The sequence below is a fragment of the Schistocerca piceifrons genome, chromosome 1, assembly GCF_021461385.2.
Source record: "Schistocerca piceifrons isolate TAMUIC-IGC-003096 chromosome 1, iqSchPice1.1, whole genome shotgun sequence".
Lineage (NCBI taxonomy): Eukaryota > Metazoa > Arthropoda > Insecta > Orthoptera > Acrididae > Schistocerca > Schistocerca piceifrons.
The window spans coordinates 277,113,836-277,138,528 of record NC_060138.1 but is presented as its reverse complement, the minus strand read 5'-3'; the positions used below and the strand labels follow the sequence as shown (position 1 = coordinate 277,138,528).

Here is a 24,693-nt window from a genome sequence, read left to right as displayed (position 1 = left end):
TGAAACAACGAGTTTACTGTTGTAAAATATTATATACGAGGGACGTTGAATAAGCAAAGCAACACGTTTTTTTTCTGAGAGTAGGTTGAATTTATTCAGGAATCCTACTCACCACATCATTCCCAATTCTTTTGGTTGCAAAACCCTATTTTTCAATATAATCTCCGTTCAATGAGGCGGCCTTACACCACCTTACTGGGTACCATTCTAGTGTCCGACGTCGGAGCCAACGTCTTGCTACATCCAGTAATCTCCGCCATCATCCAGCAGAGACATTCAGTTGAGCAGCAAGGAGTTCGGTTGTGATCCGTCGATTACCTTAAGGGAGAATGTCCGCAAATTCGAACACTGCAGGAGTCAGCTGTGTGCGGCCGGCGGGCACGTGGGAGATCGGACACGTTTGCGCGCCCTTGTTTCATTGTCAGGTCTACGTAGACAGTCTGCAAGTGCCTACGAATAGCTGCAGTGCTCTGGCTTCTCGCCCAAAGAAACTCAATGACAACTCGTCGCTTGGAGTGCAACTTCGTTAGAGACGCCATTTTGAAGCGTACGTATCGTAACTTCATGAAACTACTGGGGCTGAACCGGGATTATTCCACGATGTCCCACAACAAATTCCGCATTTTTACAATATACACTGACTGAGAGAAAAAAAAATGTTGCGTTACAATACTATTGAACGGCTCTCGTAGTCAGGGCAACGGCAGCTGCGATTCTGCATCTTCGAAAATAGAAAACCGCCTCAGCCGCACCAAAAATCTTTTTTATTGGACTCACGACATGTTCCTTGCCATCAAATCCATATATTCAGGTAATCATACCAGTATTGGAACGTGTGAGGTGGTTTCCGCTGGACCTTGTGGGATCGGGTGCTTGAATAACAATACTAATTTTGCTACAGTGAAAATACAACATTGAACTTATCACCTGTTTCCGTTATTTGTCTCTCGAATTGGTTGACATTTATACCATGAGATTTTAACTTTCCGTCGTACTAGCTACTGCGATATCCGATCGCTACGTGCAGATTTTATTTTTGACTTTCGCCTCTTTGGTGGTTTACTTTTTTACCCTAAAGTGATGACGAATGTTGGGTCTTCCGTAGCACCCGAGTGTTGCTCATCTTATGACTTGATTTGTACGTTCACCTGCAGATGTGGTTGTAGCTCCACGTCACCGGTTCTCAGTCCAGAATAGAAGGATGTCCGCAGAGCTGAAACTGTTCTCTGCTTTCCAAGATGAAGTATACCGTTACCATCCACATTTGAATTTGTTTATTATTTCCGTTCAGTCCGACGGCTTTACACCACCTTACTGTGAGGGCCTGTATGCCCGCAAGGTATTTATTATTTCCAGAATACGTTTCACATGTTTAAAGCCCATCATCAAGACAATTTATTTGTGTTAATATGACGTGTGTGTTTTGTTACGAATTTGGAGTAGCTTGTGGGACTGTCTAGTAGAGAAACAAAACACTGTTTCAGAATGTGGTTTTGTGGAGGTGTTTGACAAAAACTGAACGATAATACAAAATGAAAAATAAAACAACTAAAATACAACAACACCAGTGGTCACAGGCTCCTTTCTCTGTTGTGATACATCACATATAACTATCACACTTTGTAAAAAAAAAATGGTGTCTAGAAACTGACAGGTGCAAAGAACATATAACAAAAACAGAAATACTATTTCAAAATGCAAAGAACAATAGAAAGCAAAACCATTATTTCGGAGTAAGTCTTAAAGTATAGAGGAGATCTTTGGGTGGTTACATATTTCGAGTGGTATATGAATCCTTTCCTCTTAAGTTTATATAATTTAAACTTATTACTGTTTTATGTAATCAGGTGACATTGCAAGGTGGCAACCGGTGTGGCCCTTCTACAATTAGTGCAAGACCCACGTCACTCGCTCACCTTGCATTTTTAGTACATAACTAAGCAATTCGCATACGGTTTTGCGGAATCATTCTGAATATTTCTGTATCCTCACACAGGTCTAACTAAGTGGATCCAGAGGTGACTGAATGTCGCATTTCACACAAATAGTCAATTTGGTAGTAGATGAATATAATTCAGTTAGCTTCGGTTTCTGTGAGCGGGCCAAAACGCACCCTCTCCAGTGAAACGAGGGAATGGCCGAGCCGGGGCGGTTTATAGCGGCCTCCGAGGGCGGCTCGAGAGAAAGCCAGCGGACACGCTGCCCCCACCTGGCGGCAGCCTTTGTACAGGACGGGGGCGTAAGACTCAGAGCTGCGATTTCTCCACTACGTGGAAAGCTAGCACAGACTCAGTTTTTTGCGACCAAGGCGCCGATTAGCACCAAAGAGTCTGGCACCGCTACCGGCCGTGTTGGCGAGGTGCGCTCCTTGTAAGCCCCTCACACCACTATTCTTGGCGTGGGACTCTGCAGAAACATTCCGATGGTTCCGTTAGCGACGCAGAAGTCTCGAGAATGTTTCAACTTAATACGTCTCCCAGAACCCACCCAATGGCTGAAATTGTGTGACATGGGCGACGATTCCCGCTCACAATGTTTGGAGGGAAGACAGGGATTAGCGGAAATTTTGTTGAAAGCAGATGATTGGGCCGCCGCTGGTGCAGTGCAGGAGACACTGAGGCTACGCTCGATCTGACAAAATCGGATTCGTGTTCTGACTGGTTTAGCAAGTAGTCGTAGTACTCTGTGTATTATACTACTGGCCATTAAAATTGCTACACCACGAAGATGACGTGCTACAGACGTGAAATTTAACCGACAGGAAGAAGATGCTGTGATATGCAAATAATTAGCCTTTCAGAGCATCCACACAAGGTTGGCGCCGGTGGCGACACCTACAACGTGCTGACATGAGGAAAGTTTGCAACCCGATTTCTCATACACAAACAGCAATTGACTGGCGCTGCTTGGTGAAACGTTGTTGTGATGCCTCATGTAGGGAGGAGAAATGCGTACCATCACGTTTCCGACTTTGATAAACGTCGGATTGTAGCCTATCGCGATTGCAGTTTATCGTATCGCACATTGCTGCTCGCGTTGGTCGAGATGCAATGACTGTTAACAGAATACGGAAGCGGTGGGTTCAGGCGGGTAATACAGAACGCCGTGCTGGATCCCAATGGCCTCGTATCACTAGCAATCGAAATGGCAGGAATCTTATCCGCATGGCTGTAACGGATCGTGGAGCCCCGTCTCGATCCTTGAGTCAACAGATGGGGACGTTTGCAAGACAACAACCATGTGCACGAACAGTTCGACGACGTTTGCAGCAGCATGGACTATCAGCTCGGAGACCACGGCTGCGGTTACCCTTGACGCTGCATCACAGACAGGAGCGCCTCCGATGTTGTACTCATCGACCATCCTGGGTGCACGAACGGCAAAACGTCATTTTTTCGGATGAATCCAGGTTCTGTTTACAGCATCATGATGGTCGCATCCGTGTTTGGCGACATCGCGGTGAACGCACATTGGAAGCGTGTATTCGTCATCGCCATACTGGCGTATCACCTGTCGTGATGGTATGGGGTGCCATTGGTTACACGTCTCGGCCACCTCTTGTTCGCACTGACGGCACTTTGAGCAGTGGACGTTACATTTCAGATGTGTTACTACCCATGGCTCTACCCTTCATTCGATCCCTGCGAAACACTACATTTCAGCAGGATAACGCACGACCGCATGTTGCAGGTCCTGTATGGGCCTTTCTGGATACAGAAAATGGTCTACTGCTGCCCTGGCCAGCACATTCTCCAGATCTCTCACCAATTGAAAACGTCTGGTCAGTGGTGGCCGAGCAACTGGCTCGTCACAATACGCCAGTCACTACTCTTGATGAACTGTGGTATCGTGTTGAAGGTGCATGGGCAGCTGTACCTGTACACGCCATCCAAGCTCTGTTTGACTCAATGCCCAGACGTAACAAGGCCATTATTACGGCCAGAGGCGATTATTCTGGGTACTGATTACTCAGGATCTACGCTCCCAAATTGCGTGAAAATGTAATCACATGTCAGTTCTAGTATAATATATTTGTCCGATGAATATCCGTTTATTACCTACATTTCTTCTTCGTGTAGCTATTTTAATGGCCAGTAGTGTATCCGCTACGGAGTACGGAAGCAGTAGATTTACCTAGGAACGCGTTGTTTACCGCGATCGCTCATCCCCGTCGCGGTTGCCGCTCCGTGGGTTATCTACTAGCGACCCATCGAGCAATGCAGACAGTCGACGGCAGCACCGGGTACAGCTGTAGTTGTTACTGCAAATGTACTGTAAATATACGCGACACCGGCGTACTTTGATCAACCTTGCTCCGTCTTGCTAGAGCGGTAGAACTCGTGACATTTTCTTACCAGTTCGCACCATTCGTGATTGCCATTTTACGTAATTTTTTTTTGATTGACTTGTGACAGGAAACACAAAGAATTTTGCGCAGTACATCTTGATAGGGAGAATGCCAGACCTCACAGAAGCTATTTCAAAGTTTACTATGTAGATTTAAATTGTTCTCTTCTTACCATGTAGGGAAAACTTTTAATAACAATTTGATTGTTTTGTCTCTGCTGAACTGAACAGATTCAATAATTGTTCTGGTACTCACAGCACTTATCTGTTCAGAATATCCGTTCTTTGGCTCCTACTAATATTTAATTTTGGAGGTTTATAAAAAAAAGGTAAAGATATACACAACCACATTGGACACAGTCAAGTTAGTTGCATAGCAGGGTGAACATAACAATGTCACATGCTACTGTAACTTTCTTGTGACGACTCGGTGGCCAGTTCACAACATGTTGAAAACGTTAAGTGGAATAATTATGTTTCCAACAGGGGCAAACTTATACATAAATAAGAATTTAGGTTGGGGTTCAGGGACAGAGGAGCACAAACTTGACAGACAAGTATTCGGGTACCATTCGAAATGTTTAATGTAACGTACCTATTCATGTACTAAGCCAAAAATCTTCACAATGCTTTAAGACTTAGTCCGAAATGTTTTGCAATATATTCTTTGTATTTTGAAATAGTATTTCTGTTTTTGCTATAGGTTCTTTGCACCTATCAGTTTCCAGACACCATATTTATTTACAAAATGTGACACTTGATATGTGATGTATTAAGACAGAGAAAGGAGCCAGTGACCACTGGAAGTATTTTGTGTTAGTTATTTTATTTGCACATTTACATTTACGTCCAGTTTCTGTCAAAGATAACCACAAAAACGTCTTCTAAAATAGCCACAGGCTATGTCAAAGTCGTAACAGGACAAACAAATGTCATATTAATACACACAAATCCACCTGTTGATGAAGGTTTAAGCTTTTGCAACGCGTTGTGGAAATAATTTAAAGCAGTGACTGATAACGGTAAATTTGTTTTTTCATTCGATGTCAATAACAGTTACGGTAAAGCCTAACCTAAAATGTTCACATTTAAATGCTGTTTAACTACCACCGGGACATTAACTGCATAAGGGGCCCTTTTATAACTTCCTTAGTTACTAAGATATGAACAGCAGTACGTCATTTTTCAGTAGGACCCTATATTTTTTATTGAAACATCTACTTCCTCTCCTCAAGACAAGTCCAAAAACATATCACAGTGTAATATTCAGGATAACTGATGTTACTAGAAACGTAACACAAAACTGAATTTAACTCTTATGTACTAGCATTCGCTGCAGGTACTTCGGATAGTGTAATTCGTCCAATTGCTAGACTTTACAGTAAACGAATGGAAACAGAGGGAAAATGCACACTGGTCATTTAGCCAACCGCCTTCAGCTCAAGTTTTCTGGGAGTACACTGACTTGGTAAATGTCATGGCACAGGCGCCTAATATCGCATGAGTCCTCCTCTGGCCCTGCGGAATCCCCTAAGACGCTGTGGAAGCGAGTCTACAAGTCCCTGGTATTCCTGTGGAAGCAGCTAACACTAAATCGTTTGCAGAGCGTCAGCCAGTTCTGGTCTGTTCGTGGGTGCAGGATCCATGGCACAATGCCTGCGTTCCATGATAATCCCACATATGCTCGATGGTGTTCGAATCTGGGCTCCAGAGTGACCATTTCAGTCTTTGGACCTCCCCTGCATCTTCCAGGAACCATCTCCAGCTGACGTAGGAGCGATGTGGTGGCACGTTATCATACTGAACACCGCAAAACCGCCACAGTGTTGGAACGCCAAAAACGGGTGGAGATGACCTCCGAGCAGCTCATCATACAGCGGACCTTTCAAAGGTCCTCCCAGAACAACTTGGGGGCTCATTTCATAGCAGGAAAATATACCCCAGACCATAACGGAGACACCACGGCCTTGGACCACACCTTGGCTGGCGGGATCCAGCGAGACATGTATTGCGCGCGACACGCAGTCCCTCCCATCGGGATGGTGCAGTGGAAATCATGCTTCGTTACGCCATTGTTAATGTGTCCATCCCTGGTGACTGTCGGCAAATACAAGCCACTGTGCCGCATGTCGTTGGGTTAACAGTGGCACACGTGAGCGGCGCCGGCTTCCGTACCCTATGGAAACCCTGTTGCTACGGTTTGTCAACTGGGAGACGTGTCTAGAACGTCCTGTGTTGAACTGAATCGTGATTTGTTGCACTGTTATCCCTGTGTCATTATTGACGATCTGGCTCAGATGTCATCGACGGTAGGTGGACGGCCGGCAGTTCGTCTGTTGTGGACTGTGACACGCTCATTCTACCATTCACGATACAATCCTGGACCCAGTTGAGCGTGTCAAGCCGAATTCCTGCACCTCTGCCGAAATCTAAATTTCCACCCGTCTGGCAACGACCATCATACTGGAGCAGCTCATGACGACGTTGCTTTCTACAGAAATTGCTTGCACAGCCATTTCTCAGAAGTTCTACACAACTGCAGCTGACACAGGAGGAGGATGGTGGGCATACAACACACCTCTGCCATCTGTGCCCCACTATCCCATGACATTTGTTAAGTCAGTGTACAAAGCACACTAGCGAAGAGAAGCTACAACTGCAAATCATCTGTAAAGAACTACAGTACTATATTACATATCGTAAATCAGAAAGCCTTAGTGCAGTTATGGTTCTACTGAGCACAAATTCTATCTTTTCTTCATTGATGCTCACTATACTCACGCAAACCTTCAGACTGAAGGCGGCTGATGGTATGGACGGTGTCATTTTGAATGTGTTACGTTACGCTGTTTATCTGCACTGTGTGTTAGCACAGAAGAATCAAAGTTTATTATGTGTTATGTTTTCAACGAGCGGTATATGGTGATACATTTTTGAATAAGTCTTGACCAGAGGAAGTGAGTTACGTAATAAGAAGTACAAGCCAACGTTGAAATGTACTGTTGCTCATACTTTCCTAACGAACAAAGTTGCAAGAAATGCAGTAACGCTGGTTAATGTAACTCTGGGAACTAATCAACATTTGCATGAACAACCGACAATATGAGACTGTGGATGCGCCATGATGTAAAACCCTTTTGTTTTAACTATATATGACGGTAGTATCTGTTCCCGAAAGAACAGTTACCGTGGATGACCATGCAGCTTTGCTAGAAATGAAATGATAATTAAATGGACACCCTAGCTGCAAACAGGCGTTGATGTACTTTATTGGGGACATGTTGAAAATGTGTGCCCCGACCGGGACTCGAACCCGGGATCTCCTGCTTTCATGGCAGACGCTCTATCCATCTCAGCCACCGTGGGCACAGAGGATAGTGCGTCTGCAGGGACTTATCCCTTGCACGCTCCCCGTGAGATCCACATTCCCAACATGTCCATACCACTACATTCGTAGTGCGCCTAATAGATGTTTGCCCATCATTCTCATTACTCGTGGCAGATTAATCTACCAAGTCCCGTACGAGTTCGGGCATAGCGTGTGGACATGTTGGGAATGTGGATCTCACGGGGAGCTTGCAAGGGATAAGTCCCTGCAGAGGCGCTATCCTCTGTGCCCACGGTGGCTCAGATGGATAGAGCGTCTGCCATGTAAGCAGGAGATCCCGGGTTCGAGTCCCGCTCGGGGCACACATTTTCAACATATCCCCAATAAAGTACATCAACGCCTGTTTGCAGCTAGGGTGTCCATTTAATTATCATTTCACTTTTGTTTTATTCATATTTTTTTCCCAAACTACTTTAACACTTTTGTTTTATTCATGTTCTTTCCCTTAGTTTCAGCGACGCTTTCGCCATCATCAGTATGTCTTTCTTTATTCTAAGACATGCAAAATTAGCATCATTGTAAAGATTACAAAACTTTATTACACGTATACTGTTTGTTTCCAAATGTTGTATTCTGTAAATTTTTTCGTAATACATCGTTTACGTTAAGTCACACCATCGTTTCTACGTTTGTTGTCGTTATTTCCGTCATATTATCCGTGTTTTGTTGCCTGTTTTGCGGCATACAGCAACTGTATGAGCACCTGTTATTGACAAGTATAAAGAAGTGAACTTATTTGCATGATAAATTTTTCTCTGTAGTTCTGGACAAAAAGTTATTTGTGGTGGTCGAGATAAATGCTACACCCCGTAGAAAGATGTTGAATACTTCGTGTACTGATGAGGTAACCAATCAGGAGGTTGCCTTTAGAATCGCTGAAGAGAGGAACAGAAGGAAAACTTTGACAGTAAGAAGGCACAGAATGATACGACACCTGTAAAGACATCAGGAAGTAACTTCCATTGTAGTGGAGGGGGGGGGGGAGGGGGGGAGTAGGGTGGCTGTAGGAGAAGACGGACATTTGAACATATCTAACAAATAATCGAGGATGTAGGATGCAAGTGTTACTCCGGTATGAAGAAGAGTAGAGTAATTCGTGGCGAACCGTGGCTTAAGCCCGTCAGAAGGCTGAAAAAATTCTAAGATTTCGTAAAATCCAGAAAAAATCAATATCATACCAAAGTCAGCGTAAAAGCCGCCGTGCAAACCAAAGATTTAATTTTATCTGTTCTTACTGGTCCAGACCCTGTGCTATATGGGTTATTCTGAACCGTAAGGTCAGTCTGCGGGGGATGATGGCTGAAATGCTAATGAACAAGTAAAGACAGGTACGATATTAGGGTTTAAAGTCCTGTCTATGACGAGGTCATTGGAGCCCGAGCTCAAGTGCAGACTTAAGAAGAAGGGGAGAGGAATTCGGGCATCTATTAACAGAAGAACCATTAGTATGGCCTTCACCTCAGGTGATTTAGAGAAACAGCGGTACAGATAAATCTGGACGGCTGGAGAGGAATTTGAACCGTCGTCCTCCAGAATGCGAGCCCTATGTCTTAACCACAACGCCAACGCGCTCGACAAAATGAACGAATAATGTTCATACACAGACATCAAAGTGCTTGGCTTGAGAGGTGTTAACGGAAAAAAGCGTAAAACTAAAACTGGAAAGAGTGTAGGATGAAGTTGCTCATACCACTACTTTTGCTTAACCTTTTATTCAAAAGGCTATGAAGATTTTCAAAGGAAAATGATCTGTAAGGAACGGAAATCTCTTTCAATGCAGAAGAATTGCGGTTGATTTAAGTCTTATATCTGATAATTGAAAAACATTATACATAATATATTTTCTAAATTTTGAACAGCTCTGAAAAAGTTTGAGTTTAGAATTAATACACAAAAAAAACCAACGTTACTAAAGAAAGCACATCGAAGATAAAATAGATACATAACATCAAGCAGGAAGATACAAAATAGAAAGAGTTTTAAATGTGGTTATTTAGGCATTTTAAATGCGGAATAAAACAGATTCTGTAAGGAAATCAGAAAAATATTACAGTATCAAAACGTGCTTTCAATAAAAAAAAGTCAACTGTCAGTGAACGAGTCATTTAGTATAGAAAACAAGAAAAAAACTTAAGATTACTAATAAATTTGCCTCTGGTTGCAAAATTGAACTTTGGTTTCCATTTATTGTGCCATGGTGGATTTTGGAACTATCGACAGATGCACCTGGTATACACAGAGGCGACAAAAGTTATGGAATACTCCTGATATCGTGCCGGACCTCCTTTTGGCCTGTGTAGTGCAGCAACTCCGCGTGACATGGACTCCACAAGTCTTTGAAAGTCCTCTGCAGAAGTACTGAGCCATGCTACCTCTGTAACCTTTCATAACTGCGAAGGTGTTGCCGGAGCAGGTTTTTGTGCACTAACTGACTTCTCCATTATGTTCCATGTCGGGCGATTAGGGTGGCCAAATAATTCGCTCGAAGGGTCCACAATGTTCTTCAAACCAATCGCGAACAATTGTGGGCCGATGACGTGGCACATTGTAATCTATCAAAATTCCATCGTTGCTCGGGAAAGTGAAGTCCATTAATGGCTGCAAATGGTCTCCAAGTAGCCGAAAAAACCATTTGCAGACAGTGATCAGTTCAGTTGGACAAGAGGATCCAGCCCACACCATTATGGAGCAACCACCAGCTTGCACGACGCCTTGTTGACAACTTGGGTCCCTGGCTTCGTGGGGCCTACGCCACGTCGAACCTTACTATCAATTCTTACCGACTGAAGTTGAGACTCATCTGACCAGGTCACGGTTTCCCAGACGTCTAAGTCGAACCGATATGGTCACGAGCCCAGGAGAGGCGCTGCAGGCGATGTCGTGGTGTTAGCAAAGGCACTAGTGTCATCTAACACTGACGCCAGATTTCGCCACACTGTCGTAACAGATACGTTCGTAGTACGTCCCAAATTGACTTCTGCATTTATTTCACGCAGTGTTGCTTGTCCGTTATGACAACTCTACGCAAACGCCGTTGCTCTCGGACGTTAAGTGAAGGCTATCGGTCACTGCATTGTCTGTGCTGAGAGGTAATGCCTGAAATTTGGTATTCTCCACTCACTCTGGACACTGTGGGTCTTGGAATATTGAATTCTCCAACGGTTTCAGAAATGGAATGCCCCGTGCGTCTAGCTCCAAATACTCTTTAGCAGTCTGCTAACTCCCGTCGTGCGACCATAATCACGTCGGACACCTTTTCACATGGATCACCAGAGTACATATGACACCTCCGCTAATGCCCTTTTATACCTTGTGGACGCGTTACTACCGACATAAGCATATGCGCATATCGCCATCCCACGACTTGTGTCACTTCAGTTTATGTACACGTAATCGATATGAGCGTGCTCTGTAAAACCTGTGTCCACGGCACCACTCGGGTTGGGTCACAATGGGAAACACGGTTGCAGGGCCCGCTACATCTGAACGGTGATGACAGCAAGTTGTGGTCCCAAGAAAAACGTACCTCGTAGCGATTAGGTGTATATGTACCAGGTGCATCAGACGATGGCGCTCAGTCCGGAACCGCATGACTGCTACGGTCGCAGGTTCGAATCCTGCCTCGGGCATGGATGTGTGTGATGTCCTTAGGTTAGTTAGGTTTAAGTAGTTCTAAGTTCTAGGGGACTGATGACCACAGATGTTAAGTCCCATAGTGCTCAGAGCCATTAGCCATCAGAAGATGGGGCTGGTAGTTCCAAAATCGATCCTGAGACAGTAAAAAGAAATGAAGATCATTTTTGTGGTAGGAGAAAAATTTATTCCTGTGCTCAACATATTATACGGCTGCGTTGCTGTTCCCATCACAATGGCAAGTTTAAAATTTACTAATACACTCATCAGTAGCGTCGACTTGTATGACTATTAAAGCTACACACTTCTGATGACAAACAGAACGTGCTTGTAAGGAATGAAAATATGGATTCAAATATTAAACAGAGGAAAAAAATTACTTAAACGAACTCCTTCTAGCGTGTGATTGAAAATATACGAGAATCTAAGTCAAAGTGATATGGACGTGTGTTATCTGAACGACTCACACATCCGAGCCGAAAACAATGTTTCGTCATTTCTACCTTCTGATATGAGATGAAAAACTGTTTCAGACATATATTTTCTACTGACAAGTCATCAACTAAGTGATACAGTAGGAATATCTTGCCTTTTAAGAAGAACACCAACTTCCATGAAGCACCGCGCATACCATCAGATTCACACACTCGGAGCCGTATATATAGAAGATACGTCTTCATATATCTTCTTTGTTAATTTTTTATCATACATCCCTAATTCGTCTTTGATATTTTTTTCGCAAGTTTCATGTTGCTACACTCGTCCATTTCGTGATAGGATTTCATATTTCTGAGAATTTACTTACTGAAAAATCGCAAAATGTATAGTTCAACATGTAAAATCCGGAGGTAAATCCATATGGCTCAAATCCGTATGAGCCGAAATGCTTTTTCTAGAGTCTTAAAACAAGCTCATCATGTTACTGACGGGCTACGTACAATGAAAAATTTTACTGTTAATAATCGTAAGAAAGTTATGGTAAGCAAAAGCGAAAGATTGAAACAAGAAAAAATTTACAATATTATACTTATGCACATCGAAATTAATTTAACAAGAAATATACATTGTCTGATTAAAAGTGTCCGGACACCTATTAGTAGACATTACTATGGGGTGTGTCCACGAATTGCATTTACGATGGCTTCAGATCTGGTGGGGAGGACTTTTCAATGAGGTGTCTGACTATCTGTGGAGCAATGGCAGCCCATTCTTCCTCAAGAGCCTAAACAAGAGAAGGCAGTGATGTTGGACGCATAGGTCTGGAGCGATGTCCACGTTCTAACACACCACAAGGTGTGTTCCATTGTTTTCATGTCGTGACTCAGAGCAGGCCAGTCGTTTTAGGAATGTTATTGTCCACGAACCATTCTATATGACAGGATGCATTGTCATGCTGTAAAACAATCATCGTCTCCGAAATTCATAAGATGTAAATAGTGTTCGTATCACTGCATATTTAGCGTTTTCTTACGCACAGTATGGGGAACGTATTCTAATGACGAAAACCATCCCAAAATCAGAACTGCAGCTGCTCCACACTCAGCTATTGGCACTATACGTGATGGCAGATGACGTTCTCCAGGTATGAGCCAAAATCAAACCCCTCCATTGGATTGCCGCAGTGTATAGCGTGACTCGTTTCCGCCATCAATCTCTTTACACCACGGCAAGCGTTGCCTAGCTGTGGCTGTAGAAATGGGTGGCTTGGCTTATGAGGGGCTGCTCGGTCATTGTGTCCCATTCCTTTTGACTCCATAGGCACAGTCACTGTGCCAGATGGACTGCTGGTAGCGCTCTGATACTCACGAGAAATTCCTTTCGCTGATTTAATGACACTTTTTGGAACTACGATGCGCCATGCTCGACGCTCTCTGGGCGTCAGTACGTGAGGTCTCCCTAGTCTTGGTATAGCAGCTATTTTTCCTATACGTTTCCACCTTATAGTCACCTCGAAAACAGTCGACCTGGACAGATTTTGAAGGTTTGAAACGTTCCTGATAGATTTCTCACTCAGCTGAGAAGAAGTAACTACTCCACGTTCGAAGCTACTGAGCTCTCCTGTTACCGATAACAGAATACTCTCCGCCTGCTTTTAGACGGGCGGTTCGGCCTCTAGTGACATCTAGCGACCAATTCCGCATTACACAGGAGTGTCGGCATGCTTCTGATCAGATAGTACGGGTTTGTATATTATATTATTGAATGACCCTTGTAACTCTATATTCGTTCTGCTCTCCGGACTCTGTAGACTACTGCATCATTGTATGTTAACCAGGAACCTAGAAACGACGGAGAGGCTCCGTCCCCGCCGCAGCCGCTGGGGTCCACAACCCCACGACGACTACCGCAGTCGACTTCACCCCTCCGCCGCCACACACCAAATCCAGGGTTATTGTGCGGTTCGGCTGCCCCCCTCCTCCTCCTCCTCCTCCAGGGAACGTCTCACAACAGACTAGTGTAACCCCTATGTTTGCGTGGTAGAGTAATGGTGGTGTACGCGTACGTGGAGAACTTGTTTACGCAGCAATCGCCGACATAGTGTAGCTGAGGCGCAATAAGGGGAACCAGCCCACATTCGACGAGGCAGATGGAAAACCGCCTAAAAACCATCCACAGACTGGCCGGCACACCGGACCTCGACACAAGTCCGCTTGGTGGATCCGTTCGGGGGACCAGGCGCTCCTTCCCACTCCGGAAAGCTGTGCGTTAGACTACTCGGCCAATCGGGCGGGCCTACTGCATCATGCATTTAATGCATAACTCAAGTTCCTGAAACGAGTAATGCTCTATATTCAACAACCAGTGATACGTTGTAATAACTGGCAAAGTTGACAGTGGACACATTACAAGTTATTGTGCAAGGTGACCCTAAAGTCCGTTATCAATTTGAAAATTCAATACTTGACGGAATAATGTAGATAGAGAGGTAAAAATTAACACACAGGCTTGAAGTGACACGGAATTTTATTGAAACCAAAAAAGTGCACAAAATGACCAACACATGGCGCTTCATATGACACAAAAGCAATAATTACGAAAACAATTGATTTTCAGCAAAGGAAATATTCTCTGTAAAAAATGCCAAACATGTCGTCTGTCATTCATCAACAATACCTGTACTCGAGAGACAATGTTGTAGACAGCACTGTACAGCATATCAGTAGGTACAGTGAGAAACTGCCGTCGGATGTTGTCTTTAAGCATCCCTAATGAGGTCAGATGACGGCGGTAGACTTCAGGTAATGCCACAACCAATAATCACACGGAATGAGGTCTGAGGAACTGACGCCAAGTAAGATGGAAGTGACGGTGCAACACGCAATCCTCACCAAACTATGTGCTCAAGAGGTCCTTCACACGTGTAGCAGCTTAGGGCGGAATGCCATCCTGCATAAAAGTCATACATTCCAGCAGGTTGTAAGATGTCGTGGTCTCCTGACCTTCATTGCTTACATATTCCGCCCTCACAATCATATTCCGCACATCAAGACGCTTCATTCGAACCCAAACTCGATAAGATAAAGCCAATGTTGTATGAATTCATGTAAACGATATGCAAATAACTAGTAAATCGTAAATGCGCAACGAGATTGAAATACTCGAGGTTGGCATAAGCACACACATTCCAGACACGACGCTCACAGGAGCTTTTAGTTCGGGAGAGGCAGACCGCACGCCGGGAGGCCGGTCTCTTCAGAGGACGATTCAGCCAATCTACGTCGGACAGCGACCGCCCATAGAGCAGACAACGTTTGCCCGAGTGAAAGGAAGAACGACCCCATGTTCAGCTTAAAAGCAAATTCCGCTACATTGTGTTGGGAGCGCCCAGCCTACCCATTCTTTACCAACATAGCACGCAGTTTCAGAGGTTTTCACAGGGAGACAGCAAACGCCAAACGCCGATGCTACAGATTTCTGGATTGGTCGCCTTAAACGAAATGTCATTCTCCCGTTTTAGAAGAGCAATGCTGATTGGCAGACGATATTCCTGACGCCTTGACCTGAAGGAGTAATGGAAGAGACCGAAAGATATACCCCTTCACGTCTGGCGTGGACAGGGGCCGTTCTGTTGTCGCTCTTGGAGCGAGAACACGTAATGAGAGCGTGTGCGCTCGTACGTGTACTCAAAGAGCGAGGAACAAATCTCTCCTCAGTACTTCACTGGGAGAGCACCTCTGTCGAGAGCGAATTGGAGTGCGACTCTATATTGAGTCCTTGCGATTAAGCATTGTTCACTGTGTTGGCCGCCACACTTATTGTGCTGTGTGAACAGACAGAGTTAAACGCCTGCGAGCGAATTTTTGAATGACATCGTGGTGGACTGGTTATCTGACTGGTGTACGACGCCAGTAGTTAGAATAGGGGCGAATAGGAGTCCTTGACTTCATCAAGGCGTAGGGAGAGTTTGATTGGCGAAGGTCAATCCAGATAGAACGAGAGTTATCTTATTTGTCAGCAGCGAGCAGCGCGACAGCAGTCATCGCAGCTTACGGTATTGTGTGCTACAGTTCTCGCGAGCCCCATACTTCCTCCACAACAGTACACTTCACTGTATTTCACACGTAACAGCCTCGACCGTACTTAGCAACATTCTAATGGATAATTATTCAAGTTGAGTAGGCCAAGTCAATAACAATCTTAAACTTTGTATAGAAATTTCATTAGCGAATCCTATCCTTAAGAGGTAACTTCACATTCCGAAAAGAACCTGGAAATAACTTGCTCAGTTCATAACTAAAAGTGCCATTGTGATTTCTCAGAATTTTTACAAAATAAATAATAATTTTCGTTAGTTTCGTGTTTTTCTTACACTAACTGGCACTACTCCAGTACCCAAGAATCCCACTAATTATGTAAGAAATTTTGTGAATTTTTGTGTCATTTCCTTACAGCGGACGACTCCAGAAGATATTTATTGCTGAAAGTTTTTCAGGCATTTCTCTTTAGAACGTTAGGAGCGTCTGTCTGACTTCCGTAGTAGCGTGGGGGTGGAAGTTGCATCTTGCAGGAGCCACAGTGTAAAGGGTACATCTCAGATTAACCCGTTGCGCAGAATGACAGAATAGGACCCACACGCTCATAAGGTGTTTATCAGTCAGGCTAGGGATGATGTGATTCCGTTACATATCGGCCTACCTCGCACACGTCACGCTGACGGTTTGAAAAGCATTACCCCTCTGTCCAGCGCCATCTGTTGGCCTATTTTTGCACTCGGTTTTTTTTTCATAGAAATCCCGTGTCATTACAGGCACGTGTGTCACGTTTTATCTCTCTCCCTACATTATTCCGTGAATTACTGCATTTTCAAACGTTAACGGTCTTTCGGGTCACCCTCTATACTGCAGTGCCAACAACCTTGTTGCGGTAGGCAGTTGCCTGTCATGGTTGATAAGCATTGTAAAATCGCGAGCCTCACACGTATTGCTCATTCTAGACCTCGTACCGTCTGATATACTTTTACCGACCGTTGGCTAACGATCTCAAAATACTGGGCGTGGGATCTTCTTTGGCTGTATAATTTTGACCCTAAGAATTTGCGACGTCTTTTAAGTAACTTTTGCAAATACAATTTCTTAACATGTTTTGCTACCTGTAAACAGTGAATGTTTATTTTTTTCTCAGAATGTGACCTTAGAATATAAGGAATGATATGTAGGTGAATATTTTCCTTTACAGCTTATATACATGTATCAATTATTTACACGGAATAATGCACAACAATTACAAAACAAATAGGTGAGAAAAAAGCAGAAAACATACAGAGCATAAAGTCTGTAAATAACAAAAATAAAGTTACTGCACGACTGCTAATGATTACCATGCCGCCAAGTACGAATAAAACTTATAAAATTGTTATACTGTAATCAAGTTTAATGGAGAATGTAGTTGCAATCTATTTTCCATAAACGCATGCACTCTCATTATATATCAAGAACTGAATGGTAATACCAAATTAAACAGTTCATTTGCCAGCACGCACAAGAGCTGTGTCTGTAGCAGCTACTCTGAAGTAAAATAATGCGCAAGTGAACAAATACAGCAAAATATTCACGTGAACAATGTAAAAATTTTTAACCTAGCAGAGAAGTGGCGTTTTTATTAATGAAAAGCTGCTATCTTTAGCGTCACTTTTTACGTAAGCAACAATTCACAAATCGTGTTATCCACTAAAACTATAACAAACACAGATGTAGAACTTAACCAGACCAAGTAGTAACTAACACGAACACCTTACCACATTATATGTTTAATATTAAACAAAACTGTTATTTGTTATATCTTCCACTCAAACCATCTCTCGTTTTAAAGAGCAGGCCCCGCCCCATATATTAACACTCGCATCCATGTAGTATGCAAACGAATATCAAAGTGTGTATAGACACCACAGCACAAACAAAAGACGACCAAAAAGCATACATCGACAGTTGGCAATAGTTTATACTGTGGACACACAATCATAAACAGTCGAAGTGTTCGGGTGAAAGGTGCAACTCAAAGACGCTAGAAAGGGAATCATACGATCAGGGAGTTAAAAGCAGAACCAAATAGTAATATAAGCTCATGAAACTTACGCTATAAAACGTTCTTTCCTTAGATAAGAGTATAAGAAATATCTTTAATATAGACATGTACCTGGAAACATTATATAATGCAGTTATTATGTACATAAAACAAACATGTATTACATGACACTGAAGAGCTTCATAAAAAAAGAAGCGACGTAAGTGCACAAAAAAACAGCCTTTCATTTAATTGCACAGATAGACCATATCTCCAAGGAGATTCTTATGTTGACATATGTTGTGCAATAATGTGAGTCAAGTCTCAACTTCATGCGGAACATAGTACTTTTTAGTGCTTTTTAAAGTAGTTGTTTTAAGTGTATTTGGTTCAAATTTAGATGGAATAATCACACGTTTTCTTTTCTTTTGGGTGGTTTATCGTGAACGTAAAATCATCAAAACCTGCTGAAGATATTTGTAGAGAATCTGCTTACTCATTTTGAATGGTTAAGAAGTGGCTAGCGATATTCCGAAGGTAACCCATTTGAAGCATGTCCCAGCCAGAGTCTACATGAAGAGCTAATCATGACAAAATTTTGCGCAACTTGCACATAGGATCTTTTGTTGGACGCTACCTAAAGTAAATGCGAAAACTAACTTCCCAGTAAATTTACGCTTTGATTCTGTATAATAGATGTGGATGCCTTACTTCACGCCAGAAACGAAAGAGTAGTCATATCAGTATGTGGAAGCCTACAGCACTGAACCAAAAGTAACCGAAGTCAATTTCATCTGGCTGAATGCTTGCGAACAGCATTTTCTAGAATGAGAAACCGATTCATCTTGTTTGGTAACCTTGCAAAGCACAATATAGTAATGGGTGAATGTTACGCAAGTGTGGACGTACTGCGTGAGAAAAATACAGTGCTTGAGAGATCAACGCAGCTGCTAGCAGCGGCACTTTGAGACTGGGGAAAGTGACGGTTCTGATGTACGCACTGCAGGAATTCCAAACAACTCATCAGATTTGGGCTCCTCTGAAAAGTACATATTCCAGTGTCTACATGTCTTTGTAGCTGGAACAGCCTCGTAGACCACATCGTTAACGTACACCTGCGCGGCGGCGGTCTCCTAGGAAGTTGCTGGTTCGAACACTGGCGGTGGAAGCAATTTTCACCGCCTATAATTGACCGCAAAGGCGAAGAGCGTTGGTGGCATAAAGTCTGGCAATCAGGAGCGCCTGATCACCAGGCTTTGAGACAGTATCCGGGATTAAATTCGAAAACTCTCTGCAGTCTCTCTTGGAGCGGGTACATGTGACGGTGTTAATGATCCGTCCGTCAGATGGGGATGTTAAATCCTGCGCCCGCTCACCTCCACCCCCCTTCCTCCCGTTGCTATTCGAGTAGAGTATGCTAGCGGCGAGACACAATCAATGCGCCACGCGGGGTAGCCGCGTGGTCTAAGGGGCATTGTCACAGTCTGTGCAGCTTCCCCCGTCGGAGATTCGAGTCCTCCCTCGGGCCTAGGTGTGTGTGTTGTCCATAGCGTAAGTTATATTAAGTAATGTGTAGGCTTAGGGACAGATGACCTCAGTTGTTTGGTCCCATAAGACCTTACCACAAATTTCCAATTTTCCAATCAATGCCTTTTCTGCGCGATAGCAATAGAGATACTAACGAAGACAGTGCTGCCAAAGCAGAGTTACTGAACACAGCCTTCTCAAAAGAAGACGAAGTAAATATTCCAGAATTAGATTCAAGAACAGCTGCCAACATGAGTAACGCACGGGGGTAAGGCAATTATTATCCGCAAAGTAGTTATAAAATTTTATTGTAATCAAATAGGAAACTTATAAGAACAACATTTTTCGACATAGTCTCCTTGCGTTTCAACGCTCTTGGTCCATAGTTGTACAAGCTTCGCGATGCCCTCACAAAAGAAGGTTCTCGGTTCAGCTGCGAGCCAGGAATGTAGCACTTCTTTCACTGTTCCGTCCGAGGCAAATCGACGGCCCCTTAATGCCTGTTTGAGTGGACCAAACAAGTAATAGTCAGAAGGGGCAAGATCAGTACGATCCAGTACTTCAAATTTAAGTTTCTGGAGCGTTTCAGCAGTGTGGGCAATAATATGCGGACGGGCATTGTCGTGCAACAACACAACACCTTCTGACAGCAATCCTCGGCGTTTGCTTCTAATTGCAGGCTTTAGCCTGGCAGTAAGCATCTCACTGTAACGTACACTGTTTATTGTTGTGCTCCTTTCCCCATAATGTTTCAGTACTGGATCTTGTGCGTCCCAAAAATCCTTAAGCATCAGTTTTCCTGCGGGCGGTTGGGTCTTGCACGGTGAATTTGGATGTTTCCATTCCATACTCTGCCGTTTACTCTCCGGCTCGTACTGATGGATCCATGTGTCGTCACCAGTAATGATCCTGTCTAAGGAGTTGTCCACTTCGTTGCCGCAGCGATCCAAATGGTTTTTGCAGATGTCCAAGCGGGTTTGTTTATGCAACTGTGTGAGTTGTTTTGGGACCCAGCTTGCACAAACGTTATGAAACCCAAGTCAGTTGTGGATGATTTCGTAGGCAGAACCGTGACTAATTTGCAGACGATGTGCCACTTGGTCAATAGTTAATCGTCTGTCTAAGAGAATCATTTCATGTGCTCGCTCAATGGTTTCTTAATTTGTGGTGGTAAACGGTCGTCCGTTTCCCTCATCGTGCGTGACACTTGTGCGACCATTTCGGAATTTTTCAATCCATTCGTAGACATTCCGTTGTGGCAAAACACTGTTCCCGTACTGTACCGAAAGTGTTCGATGAATTTCGGCCCCCTGATACGCCTTCCGACCACAAAAAACGGGATCACTGAACGCTGCTCTTCTTTGGTGCAGATAGACAGCGGAGCACCCATGATTAACAGCTCGGCAGTGATAACGAAACTAACCTAGCAGCTTGAAAATAGCAAAGATATAACAACAAATAAACAAAAGCATGGGTCATCAACGTAAAACGGCAGTACTGCCCATATAAACAAAAATATAACTAAATTGCAGATAACAATTGACTTACCCTCGTAGAAGTAAATATCCTCGGAGTAGTGAAGCAACTTAAATAACTTAATAAAAGCAAGTCTTCTAGCCCAGGCTGTATACCAATTAGGTTCCTTTCGGAGTATGCTAATGCATTAGTTCCATACTTAACAATCATATACAACCGTTCGCTCGACGAAAGATCCGTATCCAAAGACTGGAAAGTCACACCAATATTCAAAAAAGGTAGTAGGAGTAACCCACTAAATTACAGGTCCATATCGTTAACGTCGATATGCAGCAGGATTTTGGAACATATATTGTGTTCAAACATTATGAATTACCTCGAAGAAAACGGTCTATTGACACAGTCAACGTGGGCTTAAAAACATCGTTCCTGAGAAACACAACTAGCTCTTTATTCACAGGAAGTGTTGAGTGCTATTGACAAGGGATTTCAGATCGATTTCGTATTCCTGGATTTCCGGAAGGCTTTTGACACTGTACCACACAAGCGGCTTGTAGTGAAATTGAGTCATTATGGAATATCATCTCATTTATGTGACTGGATTTGTTATTTCCTGTCAAAGAGGTCACAGTTGGTAGTAATTGACGGAAAGTCATCAAGTAAAACAGAAGTAATTTCTAGCGTTCCCCAAGGCAGTGTTATAGGGCCTTTGCTGTTCCTTATCTACATAATCGATTTGGGAGACAATCTGAGCAGCTATCTTAGGTTGTTTGTAGATGACGCTGTCGTTTATCGACTAATAAAGTCATCAGAAGATAAAACAAATTGCAAAACGATTTAGAAAAGATATCTGAATGGTGTGAAAATTGGCAGTTGACCTTAAGTAACGAAAAGTGTGAGGTCATCCACATGAGTGCTAAAAGGAATTCGTTAAACTTCGGTTACACGATAAATCAGTCTAATCTAAAAGCCGTAAATTCAACTAAATACCTAGGTATTACAATTACGAAAAACTTAAATTGGAAGGAACAATGTTGGGTGACGGCTAACCAAAGACTGCGTTTTATTGGCAGGACACTTAGAAAATGTAACAGATCTTCTAAGGAGATTGCCTACACTACACTTGTCCGTCCTCTTTTACAATACTGCTCCGTGGTGTGGGATCCTTACCAGATAGGACTGACGAAGTACGTCGAAAAAGTTCAGAGAAGAGCAGCGCGAAATATGGGAGAGAGTGTCACAGAAATGATACAGAGTTTAGGCTGGACGTCATTAAAAGAAAGGCGTTTTACGTTGCGATGGAATCTTCTCACGAAATTCCAATCACCAACTTTCTCCTCGGAATGCGAAAATATTTTGTTGACAACGACCTACATAAGGAGAAACGACCACGACGATAAAATTAGGTAAATCAGAGCTCGTACGGAAAGATATAGGTGTTCGTTCTTTCCGCGAGCTACACGAGATTGGAATAATAGAGAATTGTGCAGGTGGTTCGATGAACCCTCTGCTAGGCACTTAAATGTGATTTGCACGGTATCCATGTAGATGTAGGTGTAGATGTTACGGTTCTCAGAGAAACGCTTTACTGATATAGCTTTTTTATGCTTCTTGCATTACATTTTAACCATATTTATTGCGTTAACTACGGTTCTTTTGCCACAGTGCCTCATCCTACGCACTAGTCGCCCCAATGCAGCTTATTATTTGCTGACGGCTTCTCCTCTTCATGGGACTGAACTATGTAGCAAATACGCTGGGGGCGTCTCCGTGTCCTAATCTGTGTGAGATTATTGGAAATAACTGTATTTAGGTTTACTTTTACATTACATGAATGCTTTCGTTCGTATGTAGAACAACAACGTGAAGATGCTGCTTTAACTCAGAGAAACTAGTCGTTAATGTCCGCAGCTCGTGGTCTTGCGCCGGCCGAAGTGGCCGTGCGGTTAAAGGCGCTGCAGTCTGGAACCGCAAGACCGCTACGGTCGCAGGTTCGAATCCTGCCTCGGGCATGGATGTTTGCGATGTCCTTAGGTTAGTTAGGTTTCACTAGTTCTAAGTTCTAGGCGACTAATGACCTCAGCAGTTGAGTCCCATAGTGCTCAGAGCCATTTCGTGGTCTTGCGGTAGCGTTCTCGCTTCCCGCACACGTGCGCCCGGGTTCGATTCCCGGCTGGGTCAGGGATTTTCTCTGCCTCGTGATGATTGGGTGTTGTGTGTTCTTCATCATCATTTCATCATGATTGACGAACGCAAGTCGCCGAAGTGGCGTCAACTAAACAGAACTTGCAATACGGCGGCCGAACTTCCCCGCATGGAGCCTCCCGGCCAACAATGCCATACGATCACTTCATTTCAGTTCAGTCGTTAATAAATCATCAAATATCAGCTGTTGGCGATTTATTGAAGTTCAGTTTACTTAAATATAATTCTAAATAATAAAATGAAAAATGGACGGAAGATTGGGTTTAATATATTGTCGACATCTAGGTCATTAGAGACGGAGCACGAGCTCGAATTGTGTCAAAGGAACCACCCCGGCATTTGCCTCGATCGAATTTAGGAAATCACGGAAAACCTAAATCTGGATGGTCGTCCTCCCGAATGCGAGTGCATTAGGCTAATCACTGCGCCACCTCGCTCGGTAATAGTAAACAGTACACCAAAGTTGTATGTGTATGCACGTAAAAGATACGCTCTTGTAACTTGAGATGAATTTTTTGAAAATGAACGTTCGTACTCCTACAAGTAAGTTAATCTTTACTCCCATACTATGTCTTTATTCATGTGTAAGACATAATCCTGTGAAATAGGATGAGTCTTTCCCAAACACCCTGTACAAGAATTCTTAATGTGCGTGAAGAAAATCTTACAATAATCTTGTGACTGCAGGGGTAGAAAACGGTAATGTGTGTGTGTGTGTGTGTGTGTGTGTGTGTGTGTGTGTGTGTGTGTGTGTGTGTGTACAGCATTAAAAACACCAACACAAATCTAGCACAAAATACATAAAATGCAAAAATCATGCTATTAACAGGCTACACATCATATACATCAAACAACTGTTCATTCTTCAAGGGAAAGACCAAAAGTGCATTGCACACGTCAAGATACGATAATTTAATGTAACTACTATCAAAAAAAGTTGAATGGGAAGGTAATCAGGTACTGTACAAGGACTGAGAAACATGTCAGTACAAATATAGGTTAGTAGTTTTGAAACATCAAAGCAGTCGCTCCAACTGTCTACAACACAGAGATGATAAAACATGAAGTATAAATTGAATCACAACGAAAACGAACATCGGACACGTAGCAAAAGCGGGGGGCGTCCTGGCGAGTCACTTACGGGCTGAACCACCGGACCGCAGCCGCATACGGCCGGCTCTCCAGGTCCCCCCTGAAAACCAAGCCACACACACACGTGCAGTTGTCTCCGTGGTCTCCAGCAGCAGCACCCTAAGACACTGCTACAATCGAAAAGTTTCCAACAGAACTGAGTTTCTTAAGTCCACATGTTGGCAATTGTCAATTTGCTCACGAGAACAGACATTCAATTGTCTAGGCACTGTTTATACACTGAGGTGACAAAAGTCAGAGAGTAGCGAAATGAACATATAGAGAGGGCGGTGGTATTGCGTACACAAGGTATAATAGGCGGAGCTATCATTCTATTCAGGTGATTTCTGCGAAAAGGTTCCGATGTGATTATAGCCACACGACGGGAATTGAGTCTTCCAACGCGGAATGTTTGTTGGAACTGAACGCTTCGGTCATTAAATTTCGGAAATCGTTAAGGAATTCAATATTCAGCGATCCAAAGT

General features: G+C 43.5%; 1 protein-coding gene and 1 non-coding gene across 2 annotated transcripts in view; one reads left to right on the top strand and one right to left on the bottom strand.

Annotated features, from left to right (window-relative positions):
* Nucleotides 1–24,693, bottom strand: part of LOC124795361 (regulator of G-protein signaling 11) — a gene marked incomplete at its 3' end in the record, with an annotated part of 224,942 nt that overhangs the window by 1,668 nt on the left and 198,581 nt on the right. The window contains exon 12 of the mRNA XM_047259363.1: nt 24,219–24,269. Coding sequence (XP_047115319.1) covers nt 24,219–24,269 — 51 coding nt within the window. The remainder of the gene's footprint in view (nt 1–24,218; nt 24,270–24,693) is intronic.
* Trnat-ugu lies at nt 7,963–8,037 on the top strand. The gene has a single exon. It is a non-coding gene; the product is annotated as a tRNA-Thr (tRNA).